Raw genomic sequence first — 27,613 nt, 5'->3', positions numbered from 1 at the left:
TTCCACTCATCACTTTTTACCCAGTTTCATCGATCCAGGTCGCAAGGCTCATAAGAGGAAGCACTTGAATAAAAGTGTTTGTTCTCTGGGCCTGCGTACTGGCTCCTGAAAACTTCAAACTAATGAAAAGGCAGGCACAGTGTTGTTTTACCTTTTGTAACAATACCTAGATCGAGATATAAATGGAAGTTTAGCGAATGCAAAGCGACTAAAGATCAAGAAAGTCCAAAGGTTTTCTGGCTTTTTTTAAAAATATTTTTTATTTATTTTTGGATCCCGACCATGTACCCTGACCCGAATCGAACCAGAGACTTCTGGCTGCTTTTCACTCTGAGGAATGTTGTGCAAACCACAGAGCCACGCAGGTCAAGGTGCTCTTATTTCTGTTATTAATTGTAGAGGTCGGGATCTGCAAAAGGCAGAAAGGAAAAAAGACGTTAGAAACCAGAATTCAAAAATGTGCAACCCATTCCTCCTCCCCAGTCCCCCAGACTCGAACCAGGTACTCAGACCCTTATGGAAAGGATAGCTTCGCCTGCGTGGACACCTCTCAGTATCAAACAACTCTCCCTGCCGGGTCTGCTCACTGCATCTGAGCCTGGCCCGCAGCCGCCGAGGCCACGGGATCTCGCAGCGCAGCCACTGCCCGGCTGGACGCTCCGGGCTCATTGGCGGCCTCCGCGACTCGCCCGCCAGGGAGAGAGCTAGGGAGCACGGGGGACCCGCGCGCACTGGGAGAGGAAAACCGGTGTACGATGTGTGTTGAGTGCTTAACGGGTGTTGGGTGCTTCCCACACACAACGCCAGGCACCGGAAAACGAAGGCGTCGCCTCGGCCTTCTCGCATCCTCAAACATCGCCTGCACCTAACGCTGGCGAGCGACTCAGCGAACTAGCAAAACCAGACACCGGATCAGGCGCAGCGCGGGAATCTGGGAACCCTTGGTTCTAGTCCTGGTGTTTTCCTCCTAGGTCCCTCTCCCAAATCAGCTAGTGGCTTCCTAAGGTTTCTGGGTCAAAATCCGCATTTTGACCAATTAGCCTCTCTTTAATCTCCACGGACCCTACAATGATCTGGCCCCTGCCCTCTTCCCTGACCTCCTTGTGTCCACGCTCCCGCCCGCCTGCAGACCCTCTTGACCCACTTCTTTCCGCGCAGTCTTCACTCTCGAGAGCTTCTCTGCTTCCAGTGGCTACTTTCTTGTCACCCGTCAGGTTCTCAGGTTCTCGGACCACGCTAAGATAGCCTCCTCTCCTATTCACACTTCATTCTCAACCATCACATTGGTTTTAGAGATTCACCCTCTTAAAAACACATTGTTATGGTGTTAAAAATTTGTTTCCCAGAATGTAAGCTTTATGAGGGCAGGACTAATGTTTTCTAGCCTTCAGTTTTGTGTCCTACCTAGATCACGCGGTAGGTTCTCAGGTAAAGGGAGGGAGGGAAGGAAGGGAAGAAGGAAGTAATGCAGGAAGGGCTTCCATGCTTGGCTTAGAAATCTTAGGTTTAATTATAAAGTGTTACTCAATTTTCATTTGCCTGGTGCTCAATTCAATATCTAATTCTGTTCCGTCACTGCTCCCGGTTCTTGCTCCTGTGATTGGCCTCTCATCCTGTGCATGTCTCGGTCTGACAGTGGGACACAAGCTTCAGTTGGAGGCGCGAGAGGGTGGGCAGGCTACAGGAGACTTTTGTCCCCCCGCCCACCACCCCGTCCTCGCGCCCGAGGCGCTGCGCTCCAGGCACCTCCCAGCCCAGGGCCCAGAGCGGGCCTCTCTAGTCTGTCCCTGGCTCCCCTAAGGACCAGTGAGCCTAGTGCCTCAGGTCTGAGTCCATAGAATAGATCTCAGTATCTTTAAAGTCAATGTTTACCTTAAATATGCATGCAAACTTCATATATTGCTTATATGTATTTTGATTTTAAAAAGTTTCCCCTTCAGAAAAAAATTAAACTTGGCACAGGAGGCAGGCAGGAATGGTGGTGGGGAAATGAAGCGGAGGGAAAAGTCTCCACGGTGGTAGGATGGGACGGGAGTAAGAGCCACGCATCCACCTCCCCTCTCAGCGAGCTTTCTCGCCCAAGCGGAAAGCTTAGGAGAGGGGTGAGCTCAAGAAAGGGTCTCTTTCCCAGAACGTGCCGCAAATCCCGGTGTGCTGGCTGCAAGAGTCAGAGAGGTCTCTATCCCATCCGCCCACATCCCCAGAGGCCCCCGGAGGGGATATTTAGTAGAATTTTGCAACGGACACAGGAATGACCGATCTCTGCGGATGGTGCCTTGCCTAACTGGTTTTGGAAGTCCCAAGGTTGGTCCAGGGACGAAGTAACCTAACGGAGAGACGGAGGGAGCCTGAATGGATGCGACCACTGCACTTCTATCCTCGAGTCAACGCTCAAGGTTTACGCCTTGAGCTTCGGGGAGGATGAGTGTTTGGGGCGTAGGGGGCAGGGCTGATGGGATGGATTTTGGTGTCCGAAAGTCCGTCCAAGGCCATTTCCCATCCTTAGCCCTGGCTAGGCAGAGCCATTGGGATTCGGGGTTTGTCCCCATTGGCTCGGCAGCGAGTTGAGACGAGACCCAGGCTCTGCTCTCCCGGAACCAGCGTTCTCTTCCGAAAGGGAGTGCGCTGGGCTGAGGCGGCTGAGTTCTAATCTTTAGATCGGCCCCTCACCTGCAGGATCTTCCGCGGCATCCGTGGCGCTGGAGCCAGCGCCTTCCGTGCCCGCTGCTGCCGCGCGCAGGTACCGGGCGACGTCCTCGCAGCCTCGCTCTTCAGCCAGGTCCACGGGTAGGCGGCCCCACGCGTCGCGCACGTCCAGCCGCGCCCCGGCTAGGTGCAGCGCCACGACCGTGTCCAGGAAGCCCTCCCGGGCGGCGTCGTGCACCGGTGTCGCGAGAGTGGCGGGGTCCACGCGGTTGGGGTCCGCGCCGTGGAGCAGCAGCAGCTTCGCCACGCGAGTGCTGCCCATCATCATGACCTGCCGGAGGGACCAGGCGTTAGAGGCAGGATTAATGAAAGAAATTATTCTCGAAGCTGCTTCCCTGTGCAGACAGCGGCCGTAAAAGCCCCAGAGGTCTAGTTACTCTTTGTTTGATTTCAGTTACCGACTCTCTTAGCCAGTTTTTCTACCCGGTCCATTTTTCTGTACACGCAGAATTCCCATTATATTCTCCAACCTTTTGCAGAATTCCAGCCACACAGAGAACACTGCCTGAGGCATAGAGAACAGCAGGAGATAGACTGAGGAACAAATTTGCCTAACCTCCTGTATTTCCCCCTCATCTTGATATAAAATTATGTAAAACGCAGGGATGTAAGGTTCACTGCGGAATATCCAAGCCCTCACTTTCTTAGAAGTGAGGAGGTCCTGATCTCATTTGAGTCCTAGACCATCTCTGAAACAAAGCCATCACCCAATCAGAGCAACCATAATCAGAGCAACCTTCCAATTTGAGTGTTGCATGGTGGGTGGTGGTGGTAGACCATTTTTGTTTTAGGATAACCATTTTTTAAATTATATTAGCTGGATAATAGCGACTGTATAAAAAGAAGTTTATTTATTTTAGTTACATTCTATATTAAGCACACATTACTTAATTTGTCTGAACCAAGGATCCATACTAAGTTACACTATGGTTGTTTATCTTGACCTGGAGGAAGTGAAAAAGAGACAAACTATAAATAAAACCAAATTACAGCTCCAAAGAAGAAAGAAAACTATTGCAGTGCAAGAGGACAATGTATTGCTTTAAAATAAAAGCTGGGAAACCTTTCACATTATTACTATGTTTACCCAGTGAAGTCCTTTCTCATTTAACTGACTTTAAATGTTTTAATTATATTTTATTATACTAGTGTTAAAGGCTGAACAGTAGCCTAACATTTAAGTATTTAAATCATAATGGCAATCCAATGCAAAAAAGAAATTATTAAATGAAAATTTGTAGGGTGCTTAAATCCATTTGAAAAGACATTAAATTTAATTTAGTAGTTTAATTTTTCTGTCAACTAAGTATTTCTATATTAAACACAAATTTGAATAGGATTCTTCTTTTCCAAGGAAACACGGAATGGTGGATGACTAGCACTGGTGTGTGTGTGGGGGGGGGGGCAGGAGGTCCTGGGACCCTGGAAGGGGAGGCTGCAGCAGGCTTCCCTCAAGGACTTGGCACCTGCATCCAGGGCGGGGGCTGCGGCCAGGCTTCCGAGTTGGGGCTGCTGAACTCATGGAGGCAAGGCCGAGGACAAGGAGTGGATCCCTGTCACCAAGTTGGGCTACCTGGTCAAGGACATGAAGATCAAGTCCCCGAAAAATCTCTCTCTCTTCTCCTTGCTCATCAAGGAATCTGAGATCATTGACTTTTTCTTGGGGGCATCCCTCAAGGACTAGGTTTTGAAGATTATGCCCAAACAAAAGAAGGCACACACAGACCAGATGACCCAGTTCAAGGCATGTGTCACAAATGGGGACTACAATGAACATGTTGGTCTGGGTGTTAAGTGCTCAAAGGAAGTAGCCAGTGCCATCTGTGGAGCTCTCATCCTGGCCAAGCTCTCTATTGTCCCTGTGCAGTGAGGCTCCTGGGGGAACAAGACTGGCAAACCCCGTTGCTGTCCCTTGCAAGGTGGCAAAGCCCTGTGGCTGTGTGCTGGTGTGCCTCATCCCTGCCAGAGGCACTGACATCGTCTCAGCCCCTGGGGCCAAGAAGCTGCTGCTGACGGAAGGTATTGAGGACTGCTACACCTCAGTTAGGAGCTGCGCTGCCACCCCAAACTTCACCAAGGCCACCTTCGATGCCATCTCTAAGCCTTACAGCTATCTCACTTCTGACCTCTGGGAAGAGACTGCTCACGAAGTCTCCCTATTAGGAATGCACTGACCATTTTGTAAAAACCCACACTGGAATTTCTGTGCAGAGGACCCAGGCTCCAGCTGTGGCCACCACATAACTTTATACAAGAAAAATAAAATGAATTAAGCCTGCTAATAATAACACATTTTTTGATTAGGGTTCTAAACCAAAAGCATGCTCCTTTTTCTCTATATTCTTAGCCTCCCTATATAAAAAAAGTTAGAGCTAATCATCCAACTTCCTTTTTTGGTTTTGTGTTTAAACAAATAAGGTCTCTTCTAAAATATACCAGAGTTTCAAGGCCAAACTCACAGTTTCCAAGCTGCTAGTGATATTTCAGAGATATCAACTTATGAATCAGCCAAACATTATTATTTTTTTAATGTAGGCATATGCCCTGACTGGAAATCAAACTGGCAACCCTTTGGTTTGCAGGCCCACACTCAATCCGCAGAGCTACACCAGCCAGGGCCAAACATTATTTTTAACAGACTCATTCTACAAACACTTAACCTCTTTAGTTTCACATTTTCTCCATACTTCAAGTCCCAGATAACTTCATGTTTTAGGCATTTTTTGTTTTACTTTTATATCTTATGTTAAAGTGTGTAAAATTTATCATATTAGCATAGTTTCAGGAAAATTTACTTGTGATGTCTGTGAAGTTCCCAGTAGAGTTACTTTCCTTTGGCTTTTTAAAAAGATTTTATTTATTTATTTTTAGACAGAGGGGAAGGGAGGGAGAAAGAGTGGGAGAGAAACATCAATGTGTGGTTGCCTCTCATGTGGCCCCCACTGGGGACCTGGCCTGCAACCTAGGCATGTGCCCTGACTGGGAACTGAACCTGTCCATGACCCTTTAGTTCAAAGTCCACACTCAGTCCACTGAGCTAGACCAGCCAGGGCTCCTCTGTCTTGTTATGCAGGAGTTTTTGTGATACATGAAGTTTGTCCAGAAGATACCCAGCCATGTAATATGAAAAATAGAGACATTTATTGAAGAAACAAGATATAAGAAACATTGTATATAAGACAATGACACCTCAGTCTGCTTCAAAGAAGGCATCTTGGGACCTCACACAGTTCTCCCAGCTTCTCTTCTACTGTTCAAGACACTTTGCAAAATCCTTTTTGAAATTGCCATCAGCTGCCCCATCTCATTTTCCCGAATCTCACTGATGGTCTGAAATCTCTTCCCTTTCAAAGGTAATTTTAGTTTGGGGAAAAGTCAGAAGTCACAGGACACCAGATCTGGGTTGTAGGGGCGCTGAATCACCTGGGTGATTTGATGTTTCGCTAAAAAATGCATGAGCCAGCGGGTGCATTGCGGTGATGAAGCTGCCAGTTACCGGTTGGCCATACCTGGGGCTGTTTTCTATGTATTGCATCTCTTATCTGACCAAGAACATTGAGGCAGTACTCCTTGTCAACTGTTTGGCCTGGAGGAGTGTACTTGTGATGGACAATACCTTCCCGATTAAAACCCACAGTTCACATGGTCTTAATCTTGTTGCGACTTTGCCCGCCTCCTTCGGGGGCATGGAGGACCAGGCAACTTCCATGAGGACAACTGGGCCCTCATTTCAAGATCATAGCCGTAGACCCCCTATTTAACTCAGGTTATGATCTTATTATGGAAATTTGGTTCACTGGCTGTGGTCTGAATCACGTCATTAGCAACTGCAGTACCATGTTCCTTCTGCTGTGGTAGCAGAAGCCACAGAATGAATTTTTCCACATTTCGTGCCAAGATCCTGCGTCAAAATTTGGGACACAGTAGGTTTTGGAATCCCCTGATCAGTTTCTCATGTCAGGCGCCGATCTTTGTTGATTCCAGACATACATGGTTAACATTCTCAGGTGTTCTGCCTATTGCAGGCCTTCCAGAACGTGGATCACTTTCAACAGATTCTCAACCATCTTTGAGGCATTTGTGCCACACTTTTATTTGTGCTGCACTCATTGCATCACCTGTCCTTGGAAGCCTTCTCAGTGGTCCAAATAGTTTTCAGGGAGGAATGTTCACACTTAACAAAAAATGTGATGCAGATTTGTTGCTCTACTCACTCATTTTGAATGCCGCGACACACACGGTACGGGACGTACGCTCTCTCAATAGTGCCTACTGCTTCCACTAACTATTACAGTGAAGTCATCATTGCTCATGCATGTTCATTTCAGTCCATTCTCCTTGGCTGCCAGGTTACATCGACATAGTGCAAATAGTTCTTATCACGTTAACAATGGCTGGACTTTTCCTGGACAGACTTTGTACATTTGTTTTCTAAAAATTTTATTTTTCAGAAATCATGGTTAACACTGTGATTGTCATTGTAAAACTAGGATAGTGACTGCCAGGAAAAATTTGTCTTTAGCCTGAGTTTTACCTCCTCCCACCACCACTAACAAAAAAAATGGAGTGGTGGGGAGAGGAGAAATGAAATTTTTCAACAATGAGGACTTAAAAACTCTACCTCAAATGCAGTAATCTATAGCAAGTAATTAAACAATAGCAACAGTAATAGAAGATACCACTAAAATGTTAACTAAATTGAAGTTCAGGCAATGTTACACTAATGTTTTTAACATATGTTTGCATTTAAATATATGTTTGCATATATTATAAAACAATCATAAAAATTTGATTGTTAAACTCAGTTAAACTCAGTTTCAACTCAGTTAAAATTTTAAAAAACACACTATGCAGTTACTCCTGAATTATTTCAATTGATATTTATTACAACATACACAGCACTAGATTTCCACTGAAATCGCTCCGAGGGCGCAAAATCATCGTCAGTTCCCTTCCCGGGCCTGTGACTTCAGGACTAAGAGATCCCAGCAAACCTGACATTTCTTTAAAATCTTACGTTTTACACCAAACATTTGTAAATTTTGTATCTGATAAAGGGTAGAGGGGGTGGGAAGGGGATTTAACGCGGTCTGCTCGAACACGAATAGGTTCTCTCTTCAGACCCTCACAGCATTCCAGAGGGCTGCACCCTCGTGATTCCTCTTTCCTCGCTTGGTCTCCGGGGCACCCAGCGCACGAGGCACGGCTAAGAGGACTCTCCTCGGCGCCAAACTTCATCGGAAAACTCCCGAGCCTGTGACGGCTTCACCGGGAATTGAAACACTACCTGGTACCGACCCTCTCGCAGACCCGGCCCCCCAGAGCCGTTCGCCACCCCTCCTCCCGCGCAGACTCGCTCGCCCACCTGAATCGGGGTCCGACCGTGACTGTTGGGAGCATTGGGCGGCGCCCCCGCCTGCAGCAGCGCCCGCACCTCCTCCGCGCGACCCCCGGCGGCCGCGGTGGCCAGCCAGTCGGCCGAGGGCTCAATGCCGGGCTCCATGCCGCTTCCACTGTCGGGCCCTCGCTCCCTCCTTCCCACTCCAAGCTCTCCGAGTGCCGCGGCCCGCCCCAGCCGCTCGTGACCAGCCCGCTCCTCCTCTTTCCTCCCAGCGACCGGCGGAAGCGGGCCCCCAGACTCCTCCTGCCGCTTTCCTGCCCCGGGAGCGGGTGCGCGTGTCCTCGGAGAAGGCCTCTCGCCGAGGCCGTTCTGTGACCGCGACACCCCGAAGTGGCCCCAGCGGAGCCGCTGCCGCGGCCACCGGTGGGCAGGTCGCCCGGGCGCTGGCCGAAGCAGTCCGCTGGGGAGCCCGACGAGCTGCGGGGGGAGCCCTGGGGGCGCCGCCCCGCAGCCCCTACCCGGTGGCCCCCACCCCGAGACCCCGTGTCCCGCGCCCCCGCGCCACCGCCCCGGCGCCCGGGGGTCTCGGAGCGAGTGCGCTCTTCTCCAGCGAAAATCCCCCAACCCCCCACCCCCACCCCCACCCCGCCTCTCCCTTCTTCCCATGCGGGCACTAGAATGCCCGCAGGATTCCTCCCTGCCGAGTTTGAAGCAGGTATTTGATGTCACAGGCAAAGTATTTTTTCTCTTTCAATTAGAAGAAGAGAGCCCTGCCTCTTCGCCGAAGCCCGGCCAACACTCTGCGCCTGCCCTCCTTCGACGCGCGGCGCCCTGCTCCCCTCAGCACTCGGGCTGCGGGGGCCCAAACGCTCATTCCGAAGCCCGCCCGCCCGCAGCACCGGCCCGTCCCCTTCCCCACTCACGCACGAGTAAAACACACGTGTGTACGTGTGTCTGTGTGTTTGCGGGTGGTTTCCCACACTTGCGCCCGCAGAAGACGACGTGTATTTGACAAAGATGGAGGAGCTTTCTGCCTATCAGCAGACAGGGAAGCAGCGGCGAGGGAGTCTTCGGGCCGCTGGCCTCCCCGCTGCTGCACAACAACCCCCAGACCAGAAAGAGCGCTCAGCGTCCTCCCCAACAGTCGGTCACATCGAGATTCTGAGAGCAGGCTCACACTCGCCCTTGCTCCTCTCCCCGCCACCCTCCTCCACATCTTCCTGTTACAAAAACCTTGCAATTTTCTTGGCTATAAGGTGAATTAAGAGTGGTCTCTACTGCCTAAGGCTGCTGTGGGTTTTAAATGAATTAATGTACATATAAACACTTAGAACAATACCATACATCCTAAGCTAATAGCTGTTAGGTCTTAGCTCTCTTGAGGACTCTTTCGAAATCCTGTTGTAACACACAGAGAAAAAATGCATTGTACAGAATTTTCAGTATTCTATGAAAGGAGACCAAGAAGAACTTAACACAGAAAAGACGATGGACACCCTCCACCCTCGTGTTTAGTGAAAAGTTAAACAGAACTAAGAGTATAACAAGCAAAAGAAAATCCAACAAAATTCTAATCTTTCCTGTGTTTATCTTTTACACTTAAAATACATATATTTTAAATGAATTGCTCAAGGTTTGCTTATGCTTTCCTTAAGCAATGCTTTGTCTGCCTACTAGATAGCCCAGCTCTATTTACAAGCTATGTTTCAATCTCTTGTTGACTTCTCCTGAAGACCCAGAATATCTGACCATACTTTCCATTGCTGTTAGCTCAGGCAGAACATGGAGTTTTGAAATCATGCCAGTTAGTGGTGGTGTCCTAATGGCGTAGAGCATTGGTGATGATGAATGATGTCTTGGGTAATTTCTTTCTTTCTTTTTCTTTCTTTTTTTTTGTTTCATACATTATTGTTGTTCAGTTACAGCTGTCTGCATTTTCTCCCCACCATTCCCCCCACCACCACATCCAAACCCACCTACCTCCCTTGCTTCCACCCTCCCCCTTGGTTTTGTCCATGTGTCCTTTACAGTAGTTCCTGAAAACCCTTCTTTCCACTGTCCCCTCCCACCTCCCCTCTGGCTATTGTTAGATTGTTCTTAATTTCAACGTCTCTGGTTATATCTTGTTTGCCTTTTTCTATTGTTGATTATGTTCCAGTTAAAGGTGAGATCATATGGTATTTGTCTCTCACCGCCTGGCTTGTTTTGCTTATTAGGATAATGCTCTCCAGTTCCATCCATGCTGTTGCAAAGGGTAGGAGCTATTTCTCTCTGCTGTGTACAATTCCATTGTGTAAATGTACCATAGTTTCTTGGTTCACTCATTTATGGATGGGCACTTAGGTTGCTTCCAGCACTTGCCTATTGAAAATTGTGCTGCTATGAACATTGGGGTGCATAGGTTCTTTTGGATTGGTGTTTTAGGGCTCTTAGGGTATAATCCCAGCAGTGAAATTGATGGGTCAAAAGGCAGTTCCACTTTTAGTTTTCTGAGGAGATTCCATACTGTTTTCCACAGTGGCTGCACCAGTCTGCATTCCCACCAGTTTTCTCCACATCCTCTCCAACACTTGTTTGTTGATTTGTTTATGATGGCCATTCTGACAAGTGTGAGGTGGTATCTTACTGTGGTTTTAATTAACATCTCTCTGATGGCTAGTGATGCTGAGCATCTGGCCCTCTGTAGTCCTTTTTGAAGAAGTGTCTGTTCAAGATTTTTGCCCATTTTTATTCTTTTTTTTTTTTTTTTTTTTTTGTCTCCTGGAGTGGAGCTGTCTGAGTTCTTTATATATTTTGGAGATCAAACCCTTGCCCGAGATGTCACTGGCAAATATGTTTTCCCATACAGTTGGTTTTCTTTCTATTTTAATGCTCTTTTCTTTAGGCATGTGAAAGCTTTTTAATTTGATGAGGACCCATTTGTTTCTTTCCTTTATGTTCCTTGCTTTCGGGGACATATCAGTGAAGATGTTTGGGTAATTTTCTTTACAAATGCAGGAAGTCTTTGAAAAGTAAAGGTGTGACACAAAATGTGGTTCAGAGAAGGCAGTTTTATTCATGGCTCAGAAAATAACGATTTAAGTAAGCAGCTTTCTGCAAATGCATTGTGATCTAAGAAGAAAACTTAGAGGGGTTTCTCAAAGCCCAGTCCACAAATTATGCAGAATCACCAGAGAGTGCGTTGTCCACACATTCTCCAGATCTACAAAGAAAGATCTCTGGGGGATGTGCCTGGAAATCTGCAGCTTTTACAAGTTTCCCAGGGGATTCTTAAATACATCAGAGACCTAGAGTGGTGGTCTTTAGACTCTTTTTTTTAGGCCACAGGATCTTCATCTTGAGGCAGAGGTAGACTACCTTTGAGAATCTGTTGAAAGCAGCAGACTCTCTCCTCAAAAAAATAAAGTATGCTATGCAATAGTTTTCGATTTTATTTTTATTGAATTTATCAGGGTGACTTTGGTTATAAAATTATATTGGTTTCAGGGGTACAATTCTATAATACATCATCTAAGTATATAATAATTTTTAGAGTATGCACATATATTTCTGAGTATAACTTTCAGGGAATTCAGAAATTCCTCTCACACTCAAGTATGGATTCTTACATCAAGAACTCTTTAAATTCACGTGCAATTTATTGGACTGTTGCTCAAAGAGGTGAATGATGGGATCATATAAAAACATCCTTCGGCTGCTTTATGTATAGACATGGAAGATCCCACTGCTGGTTATGCCTGCCTCAGTCTCCCCATGTGTAAAATGGAATCATACTACACTTCATGGGCTGGTAAAATAAGATGATGTATGTCAAGGAGCATTGTAAATTCTAAAGTTTGTCATTTATTATCATCCTCCAACTTTTCTTCTTCCCATGCCTGAGAAGGTCATGGCCTTATTTAGGTTTGTGCCACAGTGGCAATTTTGAAAATGTGTATTATGAAATTTAACCCTGTCTCAATTCTGGTCAGTCTTTTAAGGCAAAATATTAACATTTGATCATTCATTCAACAAGCTGAAAGGCTAAGGATAGAGCATGGTGGGGGCTGTGTGGGATTTGGGAGAAGAATTAAATGTATGGACTATAGTGTTGGACTGCCTAGATCCAAACCTAGAATCAAACGCACTGAAGTGACACTGGGTAATAAAATTATACGTTTCAAGTGTGCATTTCTATGATACATCACCCAGTCTTCTGTCACCATATAATTGATCCACTTTACCCTTAACTACCCCACCCCCTTTCCCTCTATATCCACTCTACTGTCACCTGTGTCTGTGAGTTTTATAAACCTGGACTTTTTACTTAATGGCTTTATAACTTTAAACAAAGTTACTTAATGTATCTGGGTCTCAGTTTTCTCATCTGTATTACTGGTATAATAATAGTACTTGCCTCAAACAGTTGATGTAGGGATTAAATGAGGCGGTACATGCATAGAAGAGCAAAGAGAAACAGAGAATGACTTGAGAGGATGAAATCTCATTCTGGTGGCTACATGGATGCTGAAAGCTGGCCCTTGTCTTGAAGAAAAGTGTGGGATTATAAAGATGTAAAAGAAGGAAAAAGATGTTCTAGGCAGAGGTGAGAGTATGTGCAAAGGTTGGAAGTTTGGGAATGAACTAAAAGTAATTTAGTATGATGTATGGTGAGAAGCTGAAAAAATAAACTTCTTAAAGGCATCTACAAAGGAGCCTCACAGGACTGCTCAGAATGACAAAAGGAAAACCAAAAGTTAGATAGCAAGGACACTGTGTAGGCAATTCTTTCACAGCTTAGCTTTTAGTTCAAGGTGACATATGGTGAAGAGGAGGCATAGGGAAGGTGAAAGAGATCTGAGCGCACACAATACCCTGAAGGAAAAATGCCAGGTGAAGAACAGCCAGAAGAGGAAAAGAGAAATTCAGGTCACACACAAAGTAGGGTATTTCTGAGGACCCAAGGTCCCTAAAAAGTCAAAAAGAGCCCTGGCTGGTGTAGCTCAGTGGATTGAGCGCGGGCCTCTGAAGCAAAGGGTCACCAGTTCCATTCCCAGTCAGGGCACATGCCTGGGTTGCAGGACAGGTCCCCAGTGGGGGACACATGAGAGGCAACTACACATTGATGTTTCTCTTCCACTCTTTCTCCTTTCCTTCCCCTCTCTCTAAAAATAAATAAATATTTTTTAAAAGTCGAGAAGAAATGGAATATGAGGCACAAAGAATAGTCATAAATTTGGACTCAGTAGACAAAACTAGATTGGAGAAGGGAGAAAGGGTCAGGGCAGAGAGGAAGTTGAAGCACTTCCTTCTGTGAACAAAGAGGCTGGCTTGCTTGCAGTGAGGGTAAGATGGTGGGTTAGGAAGTGAGAGTGGTGAAGGTTTAGAACATTTGTTATGACAAGAGAGGAATGGGCTGAGCAAGACTTAGATGGGGTAACCTTTCCATCAGTCTGCAAAACCCAGCTGAGAGTGGAGACCATGACATTATTGGAACACCTAAATATTTTATTTAAAGTAGAGAACATTTTACAATGGCACTGCTCTAGAAAGCCTACAGATCAATGAATAGTAATTCTAGCTGTGAAAATCAACACATCACCAGAAAGATATTTGAGGAGGTAATATCCTGAAATTAAATTCTGGTTCTGACAAGGCATGGCAGAATTGGTAAGGAATGATGGGCATGGTATGCAAACATAGTAAATGCCATGCAACATTGTTTTATTAAGAAAATAAAAATATTGGAAAATAGCTCAGTAGCTCAGTAGCTCAATAGCTCAGTACCAATTGACAGTCCTGATGTATCTAGTGAATAATTAACTGCTTTTAGACGGTGGAGTCTCTTGAGACTATTTTTAGCTTCAGTGTCCATATCTTTAAAATGAGCCATCTTATCCCAGCCTGCAAACTTCATGAAGTTGTAACAAAACATACACAAAAGCTGTTTTAAAAGCATACATTTTTTACCATATTTAATATTAGTATTGTTATTAAGTAAAACACAGTCATACAAAATATAGTTAAATATAAAATGTACATAGAGACTATCTCTGAAAAGATACACAGAAATCTATAAATGTCAGCAGAAGAAATGAGGAATTGGGAGGAGCCTGAGACTTTCTTTTCAGATCTTCACCTGCTGTTTAAATTCTGTACTATGTGCATTTATTAGCCATTCTAACTAATTAAATAAATATAACACATTAGACCAAAAAGTTTCTTTTCTGAAAACCATCATTCATAACTTCATTTGACAAACAGTAACTGAGTACATACTATACGTCAAGCACTGGACTTCATGTCATGCATCTAAAAAGCCGAACAATCCTTAGTCAAGAGGGCAGACTAGTAACAACTATCACCAGGTTTGCTTTTCTGGAGGAGGAGGGTGACCTTGAATTGGGATGTGCTCTTGAATGGAACCTACATTAACTGTCTAGGAGAAGGAAAATGCATTCTAAAAACTGACACCTCAAAACTGTATTACCAGGGAAAAGATGTTGTATTTCAGGGTCTGCAGAATATCCCATCATTAGGAAATAGCTTATTAGAACCAGGTATGCATTCTGTAATAGGTTTTGTTACAGGTGTAGCTGGGCTAAGCCTGCATAGATGGACTCTGGGATAGAATGCTGAGTGCAGTCGGGGATTATTTGAAGACTAAGGCAATGGGAGAATAATTTCATGCCCCTTTTCATTTAGGAGGAGTTAATAGAATAAGGAAAAGAGGACCCTAAGCTCGACCACCTACTTTATCACCTTGAGCAAGAGGTACTTGATTTTGACTTCAATATCCCCATCTACAAAGTGGGCATAATAAAAATTGTGCCTCAAGAGATGGGTTTTCAGCCCAGAGGAGTACCCCTTGAAGTGCCCCTGGGTAAGCCTCCTAAGGCCTCAGAGTCCAATCTGAGTATTTTCAATGGGGAAGAACCTTCTTAGGGAAAAAATGGCAAAGAATGCCAGACCTCCCTTTAATTATTTTTCCAAGAAGAGAAAAGGTAGCTTTAGCATAAAAGGGGGGCCTCTGAGAAGACAGAACAGACCTCTCCAGTGGTTTGTAAGAAAAAGTTATGTGTCCCCAGGATGAGATCTATGGAAAACTCAAGGTGGATGGTGCTTCTTTCTCCCTTTTACTTTTCTCTAATTAAGTTCAGATATAGCACAATTACTGAGGGTCTGCTATGACTAAGGCATTCTTTTAGGGATTCTCTGACATCTCTGCTCATTCAGAATTATTGTAAAATCTTTCTTCCTGCTGAAACAGGACTTTGGTAAGAAACCCAAAAGCCAACATGCCTAACTTATTATAACCTGGTTCATAATTATAGGTAAGTCTTAAGTTTTCAATCTTAGTCTCCAAAGTATTAACTGGATGTAGAGCCTACAGTACCTATCATTATCTTTCCAAGACCAGTTTGAGGGTAACTTAGAAGCCTCTTCTAAATTGTGTGCAAAACAAATATAATTTTAAATCTATGTAAGGAGTTCACTATTAATAGTATTTCTAGAGTGGACTCTTGGGACGTGAATAATCTGTACAGCCCATGAAAATAATCACTTCCTCACAACTACTTTGTAACTGACTGCTTTTGCATACTGAGAAGTTTCTTATGGTAAATTACTTACATGTATTTGTGGCTATTTGGCCAGTTGAGAAAACTGAAAGATTGGCACAGCATATGTGCATATGTACATATCTTTATATACCTATATTTATAGTATGCACATGTATATATATTAGATGTAAATCATACGTATAATTTGTTTACATGCACAAACATTGAGAATTAGCTTCATCTTGAGGAACAAATATGTATTATGCCATATAATTAGAGGAGAGACAGGCAGACAGACAGAAATAGACAATAGGAAATTCATTCTAAGTTGCAAAGAAAATGCCTATCATTTACTGAAACTCAACTTTGTGAGAAGCATTAAGCACCTTTATAGGTATCATTTCTAATCCTACAACTGTCCTGTGGGATAGAATTATCCTTCCTTCATAAATCAGGAAAAAAAAGAAGCCCATAGTACTTAAGTAACAATGCACAAGGAGGTGGAATTTGAACTCAAGGTTCCCATCTCTGAGAGGTCTACTCTCGTTACTATGTTTCCCTGTAAACTGATCTGTAGAGTACATGATGGCAATTTAGCAATTGTTACTTTTCTTTGAAAACTGTGCCTTCTGGCAGGTTGCAAATCCTAGACCAAGGCGACAAGCTCTTCACTTTTGGAAATATGATAGAAATCTGGATCTTGAGGTCTCCTCAAAGTCACTTAACCCATTCCCATAATTTTAAAATAATTTTCCCTTATTATAGTTCACATATGTAAAAAAACTAAAAAAATGAGCTGCATAGGGAAATAAAAAGATACACAGAAGCAATAACTATTAACATTTTGAAATATTTCCTGGGGTTTTTTGCTCAGTTCTTGTGGCTATAACAAAATTTTGAAATGAGTTTTCCCTTTCATTTATTATTAGAACATTTTCGTAATTCCTCCGAATTCACTTCATAAACACTATTTTTAACAGCTATAATACATTGCACTGAAAAATGTTATAGTTTGCTTAATGATGTCCCTGTTTTCAGATATTTAAGGTGTTTCTAATTGCTACAAGAAATAGTATTGCAGTTTTTCAAAGAGCATAAGACTACAGACATATATTGCAAAATTACTTTCCAAAAAGCTACCCCCTTGATTTACAGACAAGAAAATGAAGGAGTGGTACACTGCCATGGTTACCCAGTAAATAAATGTTTGCTGCAGATACTGAATTCAGTCATCTCTCCATATTTTTTGAGGTCACAGCTACTTGCTCTGACTTGAACTGATGTTGTTGGTGAGATACGTCAACCATATCCTTAATATAATCTTGTAAAGACAAAATGCAGCATGAGCAATGGGACAATCCCAGTCTTTATATTGAGAGAGACCTGATCCCTCATTTAATAGCTCTGCACACTGGAATAAATTATGAAAACTTTCTGAACCTCCATTTCCTCTGCTCCCAAAGTAGGGAAAACAAAATTTGCCTCATTAGGATTATTATGAGGAACAAAGAATTTCCTTATAATAACATAATAATAATAATTGTATCTATTTATATCTATCATCTATCATCTGTCTATATATTTCCTAGGCTCAGAGTAGGCTCTCAATAAATAGAACTTACTTTTTTTGAGAATAGATATAACATTTACTATCATGTTATTCATTTAAGCCATCAAAGTCAATATACTCTTGGGTATTTTTTTGTTCATTACTGTACATTCTGGCAGGTTTTCATGGTTTAAACAAGCAAACTCCCTTCCAAAAGGTGTGATTAATTCTGTCTTCTTTGAATTCTAACCCCGTGAAAACAGAGCTTCTTTGTAATAAAGTTGGCTGTTACGATGAAAGAACTTCCACAAAATCCTTCGTTGAATCATGGGAAGGGGCGCTGGTGTGTGTTTCTTCTGCATTTACTGCCACCCACCACCGCTCTTCTTCGGTGCGCAGACCGGTAGGAGGGACAATGGGAGAAACTATAGGTGAATTGAGGAATAATAAGTTTACCTTCTAAACCCCTATTCCCAGCCTCCTCTTTTCCTCATTCAAGGACAGATTTTATCCTTTCAAACCCATGTTGCCCTCTGAATTTCTAATCATGAACACATACAATATTCCATTTTGCTTATGCTGCTGAGATACGTGTGCAGTATTAGAATTCAAAGATACTGTTGAAACAAACAAATGATATTGTATCTAGTTTTTGAGGGGTTGGGAGTTTAGGGTTCATAATTGATTGAACTTAACAATGATTGTAGGTTCTCTTGTTTCAGGGGCATCTATATTGAAGTTTCACTCTTCAAATGGAGACTTTGTCACTCCCCCTCCCCACAGGTATCCTGTAAAGTAGCCTGCCTTCTTGGGGCTCTATAATCTTACTGTTCTTTTTTTTTCCTTTGTCTTTCCTGTACTTCTGAGTGTTCTGAAGTCCAATTCTCCTCTGATATTGTAAAAAATCGTATTTTTTTCTTGTATTGAACACTCTTCCTCAAGTCAGATTCTTAAGTTTAATGTAATTAAACTCCTCTGGAAGAAATCAAGTTCTTGAATGAATTTTAAAAATGCTTTCTACTCATGTCTTAGCACCTTTCACTTACAATAAAACACTCATGCTTTCCTTTGAGTTTCTGGGTTCAGGGAATAGTTTTATATTTTTCTTTTTATGATTAAGATTATAACTTGCAAAGTAGACTTTTTATTTTTTTCATTTTTATTTTTATTTATTTAATATAATTTTAATTTAATTCTTGTTCAAGTACAGGTTTCTGTCAAACTTCACTTTTTAAAAAGACAGTAATAACAGAGTAGACTTTATGTTTACTCTGCATCAATTTTACACATCCAAGTCAATTTTGCCTTAAGGAAGCATATTTAATATATTTTGTCTCCTTGCTATCCTACTACAGATGAATATTAATAGCTGAAGGTCACCTTTTAAGGCATACATTTTGGAGGTTTTTGAGGATGACTTTAATGTTTTTTCCCCTCTTCCGTTCTCTCACACACACTATTTATACTAAAGGAATTTTAGAAAATTCTGTCCTAAAACTATTGATTCAGATATTCAGACTGTGGCAACCATTAGGAAGGAATTAAGAATCTACTGCCTCAATGCTCCCTCCAGAATCATTATCCTGGGTTATTAAAATATTTTATAAATTAAAGGCAAGTAAATAACCCCCTTTTTAGTTTCTAAAGTGAATTTGGTTTCTTATCTTAGAAAACAGAAGTTCACGCATATTGTTTAATATCTTTTTAACAGTTATGAATCCTAGAAAAGTTTAGAGTCACACTGTAAAAGCCATCCTACAGGGCTTCTGTACATGTATGGGTAAAATAATAAGCAAATTTAACTAATTTTACCTGGCACCTTAGAATGTGCCAGGAATTGAAGAAATAAATATATTTTTATTAGCATATGTATATTCTTTAAAATGGAGTTTGGGAATTTCTAGCTACTATGAATAATTAAGTTCTACTTAAGTAGGGGTTTAAAAGTAAACTAACATTTTAAAGGGTATAGTTTATTTAGGTACTTTAACAATAACTGAGAGATGTATATCAATTGAAGGTTTACGATGCCTCTTTATACATACTATTTGACCTAGTTCTTAATAGGGGAGTACTATAGAGTACCATCTCAGGTTTACAGATGAGAAAATGAAAGCACTGAGAGTTTTAAGTATTTAGTCCTAATATCACACAGCTAGTAAGTAAAGAAAATGGACTTTAATCACAGGTCATATATTCTAAGAAAGTAGTCTTTCTACTTCATCATTCAAGTGATTCTTCCCTCTGCTGATGCATAGGCTTCACATGGATTATTCTTAAACCAAAGTGGAAATAAGTATTTTACATTGAATTTACAAGGGAGTGTTTCAGTAGTTTTAGTCTGAGCAGTAAATAAATTTCTGAAAGAAGTTAACCCCCTTGTTTTATTATGAGATTCAATGGCTTTTAGAGTCCATAAGCACTTCACTTATTATTTATTATATTGCTGTATATTTTTTCAGAAATTTTCACCCACACAATCAACATGTTTACTGGAACATATGTAGCTAATGCTGAGAAAAAAAGAAATCCAAGGGAGTTAAGCAACTTACAAAGCAACAGTTAGGTAGAAGAGCTGTAATCACTGGAAAGGCAGTTGAGAGGTGGTTATAAAGTAGCAAGTGAGGGCATTTGGGGTAAAAAGCTCAATGATTTTTAGCAGACAATGAAACAAGTTATCTAAGCCTCAGTCTGCAGTCCATGACACGATAAAGAAAATCCATATAACACATAGTTTGACAATTAAATTAGATAATGTAAATTATGCTCTATTACTTTTAAGCTCCTAATAATTATGTGAAGGAAAAAAGAAAGCAAAGTTGAACGCATGCTTTTTGAAAGTTTCAATGAGTTTCCTTTAAAAATCATATATTACATAAAATATATTAAACTTCAACTATTCTATAGTAAAGAGAATGGACTAAAATTCAATCTGTTCCATCTACATATATCTAACAATTATTTTAAAGTTAAAATATGCCACTGTTTTATGGGGTGGGAAAAATTTGCAGTTGGGGGAGTCATTGTTCTTTGGAAAGCTACTGTGTCTTTAAATTGGGTGAAAGAATTGTACACTTGCTGAGTCAGATGGTCTGGCAGCCTGAGCTAAACAGAGCAAGAAATGGTGGCTCTTAACAAAAGAAACCAAAGCACACACTTTTAACCTCAATACATCAGCAAAGTAATTGATGTAACCTTAAATAAATTGTATTTCAAAGCAGAAAAATTATGATTACTATTTGGAAGGCATAATATTTTAGTTTTTCTTCTTTTTGAGCAAATTATTTTTAGTTTACATTATCCATATATATATCCCCCCCATCAGTATGTTTTTCAGAGACATAAAGGCCCATCATTTTGTCCATGAATGCTTTATTCTGTTATGGCTACATTTTTGCAGTGATATTGCCTTGGTCTTACATATAATTTAAACCTGTGAAACACTTCTATGTTTTGTTTTTCTTCACTCACATAATTTTAGGTTGTCATGTGAACCAGAATCTATCTATCTATCTATCTATCTATCTATCTATTTATCTATCTATATCTACCTACTTACCTACCTAGAAAGCACCATTAATTCTATATTAACAGGGGTACATATATAGTGTTTCAAAAAGATTAGATATCATAAATGTCTTATGTGGAAATCTTCTGTCTGATGCTACAAGCTTTAACACATAAGTATATCTCGTTACATCCTTCCCCCCACTTCACACTGGTCAGAATGGCCAACATAGACAAATTAACAAGCAAGTGTTGGAGAGGATGCAGAGAAAAGGGAACCCTAGTGCTCTGTTGCTGGGAATGCAGACTGGTGCACCCTCCCAGATACGTGCTGATAGTAAAAACCTGTGCCCTTCCACTCCGGGTGGCAATTAGAGTGTTGAAAGGCCTCATCCTTTTTGTTTCTCTGTCTGGGATGCAAGATAGTATTGGGGTGGCCTGTAGTATTAAAAGAGACAATGTTTTCCAGTTCAGATGAAGAATTACATAATAATAAAGGCTCTCCTTCATTTAGTAAAATAGCTTCTCCTGATGACTCAGACTCAGTGGCCCAGAATCCAAAATGTCATTGACTGATTCTAAAATTTTAAATCTGATTTAAAAGCTGGACCTTGATTTAAAAATAAGTAAAAATAAGGTTAAAAGCACACTGGCCACATTTGTCAGTGGTGTTCCAATGAGCCACCTGTAACAGAACCTCCTTCAAGTGCCTTTTAAAAATGCCGATTATTGGGAGCCATAGCAAATCTGCTTCATCAGATTTTTTGGGCATGAACCCCAGAAATATGTATTATGAATAGTAGCCCAGGTAATGATGCTACTAATAATCTTTGCCTGCTTCTTTGACTTCTCGTACTTCAGAAAGTAAAGGCATATATATTTACACCACTCTACATAATTTTATTAGTTTCACTTTGTTTAAGAGATTATCTATCTTTGCTCACATAGTTTCTTAACCTCTACAAACCTTTCCTCTCTTAGAAAAGTTCCCACTGGCTTTGTAACCATTTAAATAAATTCTAAGATTTTATTTTTTGAAGGCAATAGGGGAAAACTGAGAGCTAGTTGTAATAAAATGTTCATATTCTTATAAACAAGGCCATAACATTATTTATAATATAAAAATAAAAATCAACTTATTATTTTTCAAAGGACCTCTGAGGCACTGGAATTTAACATTTTTTAAACTGATGGTTTTAATTTTTCCCTCTTATTAGTTATTCCTCATTATGTAGCTCTGCCCAACTGCACCAGTCATTCTAGGGCTCATGAAATAAATAACTGCACTAAAAAGTAGAGATTTTCTTCAATGCTCCCTGCTTGCAAAAAACAAATGCTATTAATACCTAGGAAATTCAATAATTTTCAATACACAGCAATAGTATTGCTGAATACACACCGAAATACTGTGAATTAGGCTATGGTGAACGTGGGGGGTCCCAAACTGGTAGACATTTTCTGAAATGGAGCAGAGCCTTTAAAAAGACCTTCCTTTCTCCCTACTGAACAAAGTCCTTTTCCCCAAGGTTTTCTTTACGGCTTGGCTTATTCTCACAGAAGCTGATCTTATTATAAAGCTTACAGATGTTTTTCATTCTAACAAATGATTTTATTAGAATTATTTAACTGAGGTGGTTTCAGTATAAGAAGAAAACAGTTGAGAGACATCCCTGGAAAAACATGGGCCATTCTCCATACCACCTCGCAACCCAGACAGAGAAACAAAGAGGATGGGGCCTTTCCACACTCTGGTCGCCACCTGGAATGGAAGGGCACACAACGGCCTGCAGTCTTAGAACTACACTTTCCCCATGCATGTATCTAACCCACTTTGACCCCTCCTCTCCAGAAAAAAAGCTGGGGAAGTGACCTTGAGAAGTCTCCTGTCATACTTCACACTTCTGAATCCACAAGGCTCACTCTTACTGTGCCTACCCCCATTTCCGTCCCCACCCAGTGAGGTTCCAAGTCCAGCTCTACATAAAACCCACGACCTGCAGTTACTGTTATTGTCATCAAATGTCACCTGTGTAAAAAGAATGGGTCCAGTAGAGGCTGTAGAAGGAATGCGTTTGTGGAGTGGGGTGATAAGTGGGTCTGTGTCTAAACGCTTGCTGGAGAGCCCTACTCCATCTGCCAATTTCAACCTTCAAAATACCGCATCACTTCTAGGAATTGGGGCCAAGGGGATGGTAGGAGCTGAGAGGTGTGTGTGTGTGGGGGGGAGAGGTGAGAGGGGTGAGGTCTCTCCAAGCAGCTTGAATCTCACTGCCCACTTTGTGCACTCGCTCAGGTCCTGGGAAGCCCCTAGCTCAGCTCCGGGACAAGGGAGAGCCCCAGCCTGAAGTCTGCAGAGAAGGGAAGCACGAGTAGAAACCAGAGGCCTAACTCCCAGGTGCCTTGGAAATAGGTATAATTATGCATTTATCCTATATTTACCAGTTATTTAAAAACAAACTACTTCGTGTATAGGCACAGCCAGCTTTAGTGTGGGGATAAGTGAGACTGTGTTTCTCAAAAAAGGACTAAAGGCTTTAAAAGAGTAAAATCACTGGGCCAACTGTTCAGTCTTCTGAAATACTTCAGAAAGTACTTTTGAGATGATGTGGATCAATTTACTTACAGGAATTCTCCTCATGTTGGGAAAATGGTTTAACTTTACCATGATAGTAGCAACAAACAAATATGTGACTAGTAGACGTGTAAAATACTCTGGATAGACAGCAATAGGCTACATTATTGTTATGCTAGAAGACAATGGAATTTTTAAAATGTGAGAGTCCTCAAGAAGCAAATAAATATTAAGAAATAAATGAATGTTAAGAAGTGAATGATTCCTGAAAGGGTTATTGTTCACTTAGAACATAGTACAAGCTGGGGATCACACACTCACTGCAAATAATGGTTTATGCTAAGTCTACAGTGCTTACATTGAGAAAACACTAAAAACCATAAGAGTTTCCAAATAGTAGTCAACAAATAGATATTTAATTTCATAAAAATATCACTACTTTGTAAACACACTAAGGGAGAAGTAACAAATCAATTAATGTGATTCATCAGGCATGAGTGATAAGAAACTAGAAATGTGGAATTTTATTATGTACATTTTTAATCATAAAATCATAGTGAATGTATTTGCAGAAACTAAAGCCATGTTAAAATAATAACACCTTACATACTTACATTAATATTCAATAATTAATACATGTTATTTTTAGCACTGTGGCTCTCAAAGATTGCATAAATTCCAGGATAACTACCCAATTTATAATTACTTATCATATATAATTAATACTTCCAAATGTCTATCTATGTGTATAGTTTCACATATAAGGTTGGAGAACCGCACATATTTTCAACATATTCTATTCTTTTGAAGTCATGTGTTTTGCTTTCAGACATCTGCTGAGAATTGGGCTTTTCATATAGTCAATGGATTTTAAAATAACTTAATACATCATTCCTGAAAATTGATTTATGCCTAAATAAAAAAAATGAATGGCTTCTTTCAATGAACTTATCATTTTTAAACATTTAACATTTTATACAGTTAAATATACTATAACATATTTTCTATAACTTTCTATATTTTCTATAAGTAATCACAATGTTATATCATGTATTCTTAAACTAGAAAACACATAATTATAGTATTTACATCGATTAAAATGTTCTACTTTGTTACTGTAGCTTTCTAGTACAAAATAATTTAAATAAAATAACTTCATATAGAGAGTAATATTAACAATTATGATACTCAAAAACATATCACAGTGTCTAAACATTTGTTACTACGAATAAAGGAGCATTAAAAAAAGGATTATTCTATGAAATCTCTTATAAGCTTCTGCTACTGATTCTTTTAAAACTGAACTCTCATAATAGTGTGAAAAAGAAAATGTGATTCACCTTACAAATTTTTTGTAGACATTTGCCAATAAAATTGAGGCACTTAATTAACACTGATAGTTGTAAAAGTTCTACACACTTATGAATCAAGAAGCCTATTAACATTACAATAAGAACTAATTACCCTACCGCTCTGCTAGCCTTTTCATTTTAAAACATTTATTCCAGAGGAAATGATGCAACAAGAATGGTCACAAAAATGAAACCTCATTAAATTGTTTTTACATTTACTATCTAAGTTCTAATAGGATTCTGCATCTTGTAACTATATATATTTTCCATTGTTCTGGCCATGGGAAATTACACCGACTGTATCAAGATTTATCTGATGTGAAGACCAAACTCCCTAGAAGTCTACTTTTCAAGAAGTAGGCCTCATTTTTTAAAAAGTGTTAATTGTGGCCTGAGATGATTCTGCTAAACTTACGGCCTTCGCCTTTGTCCCGAGACATTTGAGTATGTCCCACTAAATAAACCTGCTACTCACTACCTGCCATTCATTACGAAAGCCCACTTTTGACTGCAAATTTTTCACTCGCTAGTTAGCAATCCTTGGATCAATGTTACTATTTCGCGAAGTCAGATCACGAGGTTACTGGACGAAGGGAAGGTTGATCCAGCAGGAAGGCTGGGGAGAAAAAAGGCGGCCTCCATTAAACCGAGACCGCTAGTAATGCTTCCCTCCAGGACAACATCAAGTGCCCTAGAAATACACCTCGTGTGTTTCAGGGTGTGCTGTGTGTGTGGCCCACCCAGAAAGTCCAGGGGCATTTCTGGAGTGGGCTTAGAATCTCCCGTTCCCCCCACGAGTTTCACGGGGTTAAGGAGTTGTGCGAAGGAGCTCCGGGCTCCCTAGATTGACAGACCCTCACCTCTAAGTTAAGTGTAGCCCGTATGGAGAGATTCAAATGAGCCTCCAAACTCAGGAATATGATTAACCTGTGTATTAAAATCACGCCCACCAAAATCACCTAAAGGCCGACTGACTGCGCCGGGACTTTTCGAGGCCTCTCCTACCTGGTCTTCCAGGATGCGGCTGCCGCGCTCTGCGCTGGCTCCTCACCAGCGCCAGCACGAGGGCCGCCGCGGCCCGAAGAGCCGGCGCTGCCCCCTCGCCCGCGGGTCGCGGGATTTGCACCACGAAAGCCCTCACTCGCGGTGGGCCAGACACGCGCCGAATCCGCACCGTGACCAAATAGGTATACACCATGTTCTCGCCGCGGCCGAGCTGCGCGGGCGCTGCGCCGCCTCTTGGCATCAGAGGTTAGCAGCGCCGTGCCCGCCCCCTCTCCCCCCGATTTCAAACAGAGACCCACACGCGGCGGCGGCGCCCATCACCGCCCCGAAGGCGCGCCCCCGCGCCCCCGGCGCGCGCCCGCTGAGCCCCGGTCTCGCCGGGTCTCCAGACCGTTCAGCGCTCAGCGCGCGCAGGAAAGGCGGTCCGAGGGCGGCGAGCGCGCCCGAGACTGGAGCCCTCGTTCCTCTCCCTCCCCCACCGCCTCTTTCCCGCCTCTCCGCGCTCCCCCACCCCCACCCTCCACACACACCCTCGGCGCGGGCGCCCCACGGGGTGACAGCTCCAGGTCCTGACGACAGACGCATCTCCAGGCAGCCCGCCCCTCAGCGCCCGTCACCTGACTCCCGCCAGGAACGGACCGTGGCGCTTCCGCGGCTTCGCGCCCAGGCGCCCGCTTCCCTCACTTTATTCCTCGCGCCCCCTCGCCCAGGGTCTGCCTTTTCTCCAAATTGGGTGATTTAGAAAGAGAAAAGGAAAGAAAAAAAGCAAGATCACGTCATTGCTCTACCCGCCACTCAGCAGGCTGGATATCAGTTTTGAAAGAAATGGCGCTATGCTCTACTTCTAGATGGGAAAGGAGTGAAATGAAGGGAAACCTCCGCGCGCAGCGGTTGCGACTCGTCGACACGGCGCGGCGCTGGCGCCGTGGGAGCGGCGGGCCCGGGCCCGGGCCAGGTAGGCGTGGCGGGGCCCCAACCCCGGGGTCCTGCTGGGTCGGACGCCCTTTCCTCCCACTACTGTCTGCCTTGCCCGGGGCACAGGGGTGGGTCGAGAACTGGTCATTTCACTCGGCAGTTTTTTTATTTTCGTTTTTAACCTTTAAGCATCTTCCTCTTTCCTGCTGCCCCGGCGCTCCCCTCCCCCACTGGCTGCTCCCGCGCGTCTTCGGCTCACCCCGCCTTCTCCCCCGGTTCTGCGGCTCCGGCCCTGGGCTGCGCGTAGCCGCCTCCCCCGACACCGGGCCGGCTCCCCGCCCGAGTCCTCTTCGCGCTGCCTCTGCCCTTCGCTCCCCTCCTCCCTCTTTCCCCTTTCCTTCCACATCAGTGATCCTTTCTTTCTGGACACCCCTCCCCTCCCCCGGCGCTGTCCAGTCGGAGCAGGAAAAGCGAGGGAAGGACAGAAGCAGCCTGAAGTAGGGGTGTGTCGAGGACACGGTCGTGGCCTGAAGGCTGGGAGGAGCCGGGCTCCAGAGCGGAGTCTGGCTGGGTCCAGCTCTTGGGTAGCGTAGAGCTTACCTGCGGGCTCGCCAGCTCCCGGCGGCGGGAAGTCGAGCCCAGGACGCCGCTTTCAGGCGGGCGTTGCAGACCCCGTGCCCCAGTCTCTGGACATGCAGTCTTCATCCATCCAGAGCCTCGAGGCCCGGAGGCGAGGCCTGGCCGACCGGGCTTGTAAGAGAGGATGTGGGACTAGGCCCAGGCTTTGGAGTCTAAGAGGTGGCCCGCCTCTCCTCGACTTCTTCACGTGCTCCGGCCTAGTGGCCTAGCTGCCAAGTAGATCCCGGGCTAGGGAGCTAACAAGTCGAACGAGGAGGAGAGTGAGGCTTGGACAATCCAACCCTATCTGACTGGTCAGGTCTAGCAGCAGGCTTCCTCCACTCCATCCCTCAGTTAGGGACCAGTCTTAAATAGCCACTCTAAATAGCTTAGGTTTTTTACAAATGCACCTCTAGGCTCTCCTGCAGAACTCAATTTCCTGGAACACCGGGATCGGTGCTAAAGCTACTTGCTACTCCTGTGTCTGGAGCGAATGCCTATTCTTTC

The 27,613-nt window shown here is 43.1% G+C and overlaps 1 protein-coding gene and 1 pseudogene across 5 annotated transcripts; one reads left to right on the top strand and one right to left on the bottom strand.

Moving 5' to 3' along the window:
• Window positions 1-237: 237 nt before the first annotated feature.
• Window positions 238-27,613, bottom strand: CDKN2A (cyclin dependent kinase inhibitor 2A). Of its 5 annotated transcripts, none has more exons than XM_037041766.1 (3): window positions 27,089-27,613; window positions 2,671-2,977; window positions 238-409 (listed from the first exon to the last, which is right to left on the bottom strand). In XM_037041766.1, the coding sequence occupies exons 1-3, from the start codon at window positions 27,191-27,193 to the stop codon at window positions 390-392; spliced, it is 432 nt and encodes a 143-aa protein (XP_036897661.1). In that variant the 5' UTR covers window positions 27,194-27,613; the 3' UTR covers window positions 238-389. The 5 variants fall into 5 exon arrangements, with proteins under 5 accessions (XP_036897661.1, XP_036897663.1, XP_036897664.1 ...); XM_037041768.1 differs by lacking the exon at window positions 27,089-27,613 and adding an exon at window positions 26,191-26,286; XM_037041769.1 differs by lacking the exon at window positions 27,089-27,613 and adding an exon at window positions 26,104-26,163.
• Window positions 4,277-4,950, top strand: LOC118984063 (40S ribosomal protein S2-like; annotated as a pseudogene).

Source organism: Sturnira hondurensis, unplaced genomic scaffold (assembly GCF_014824575.4).
Source record: "Sturnira hondurensis isolate 20B ecotype Veracruz unplaced genomic scaffold, ASM1482457v3 Scaffold0003201, whole genome shotgun sequence".
NCBI classification, from domain to species: domain Eukaryota; kingdom Metazoa; phylum Chordata; class Mammalia; order Chiroptera; family Phyllostomidae; genus Sturnira; species Sturnira hondurensis.
Note: the sequence above shows the minus strand (reverse complement) of the source record. Positions and strands in the feature narration are given on the sequence as shown.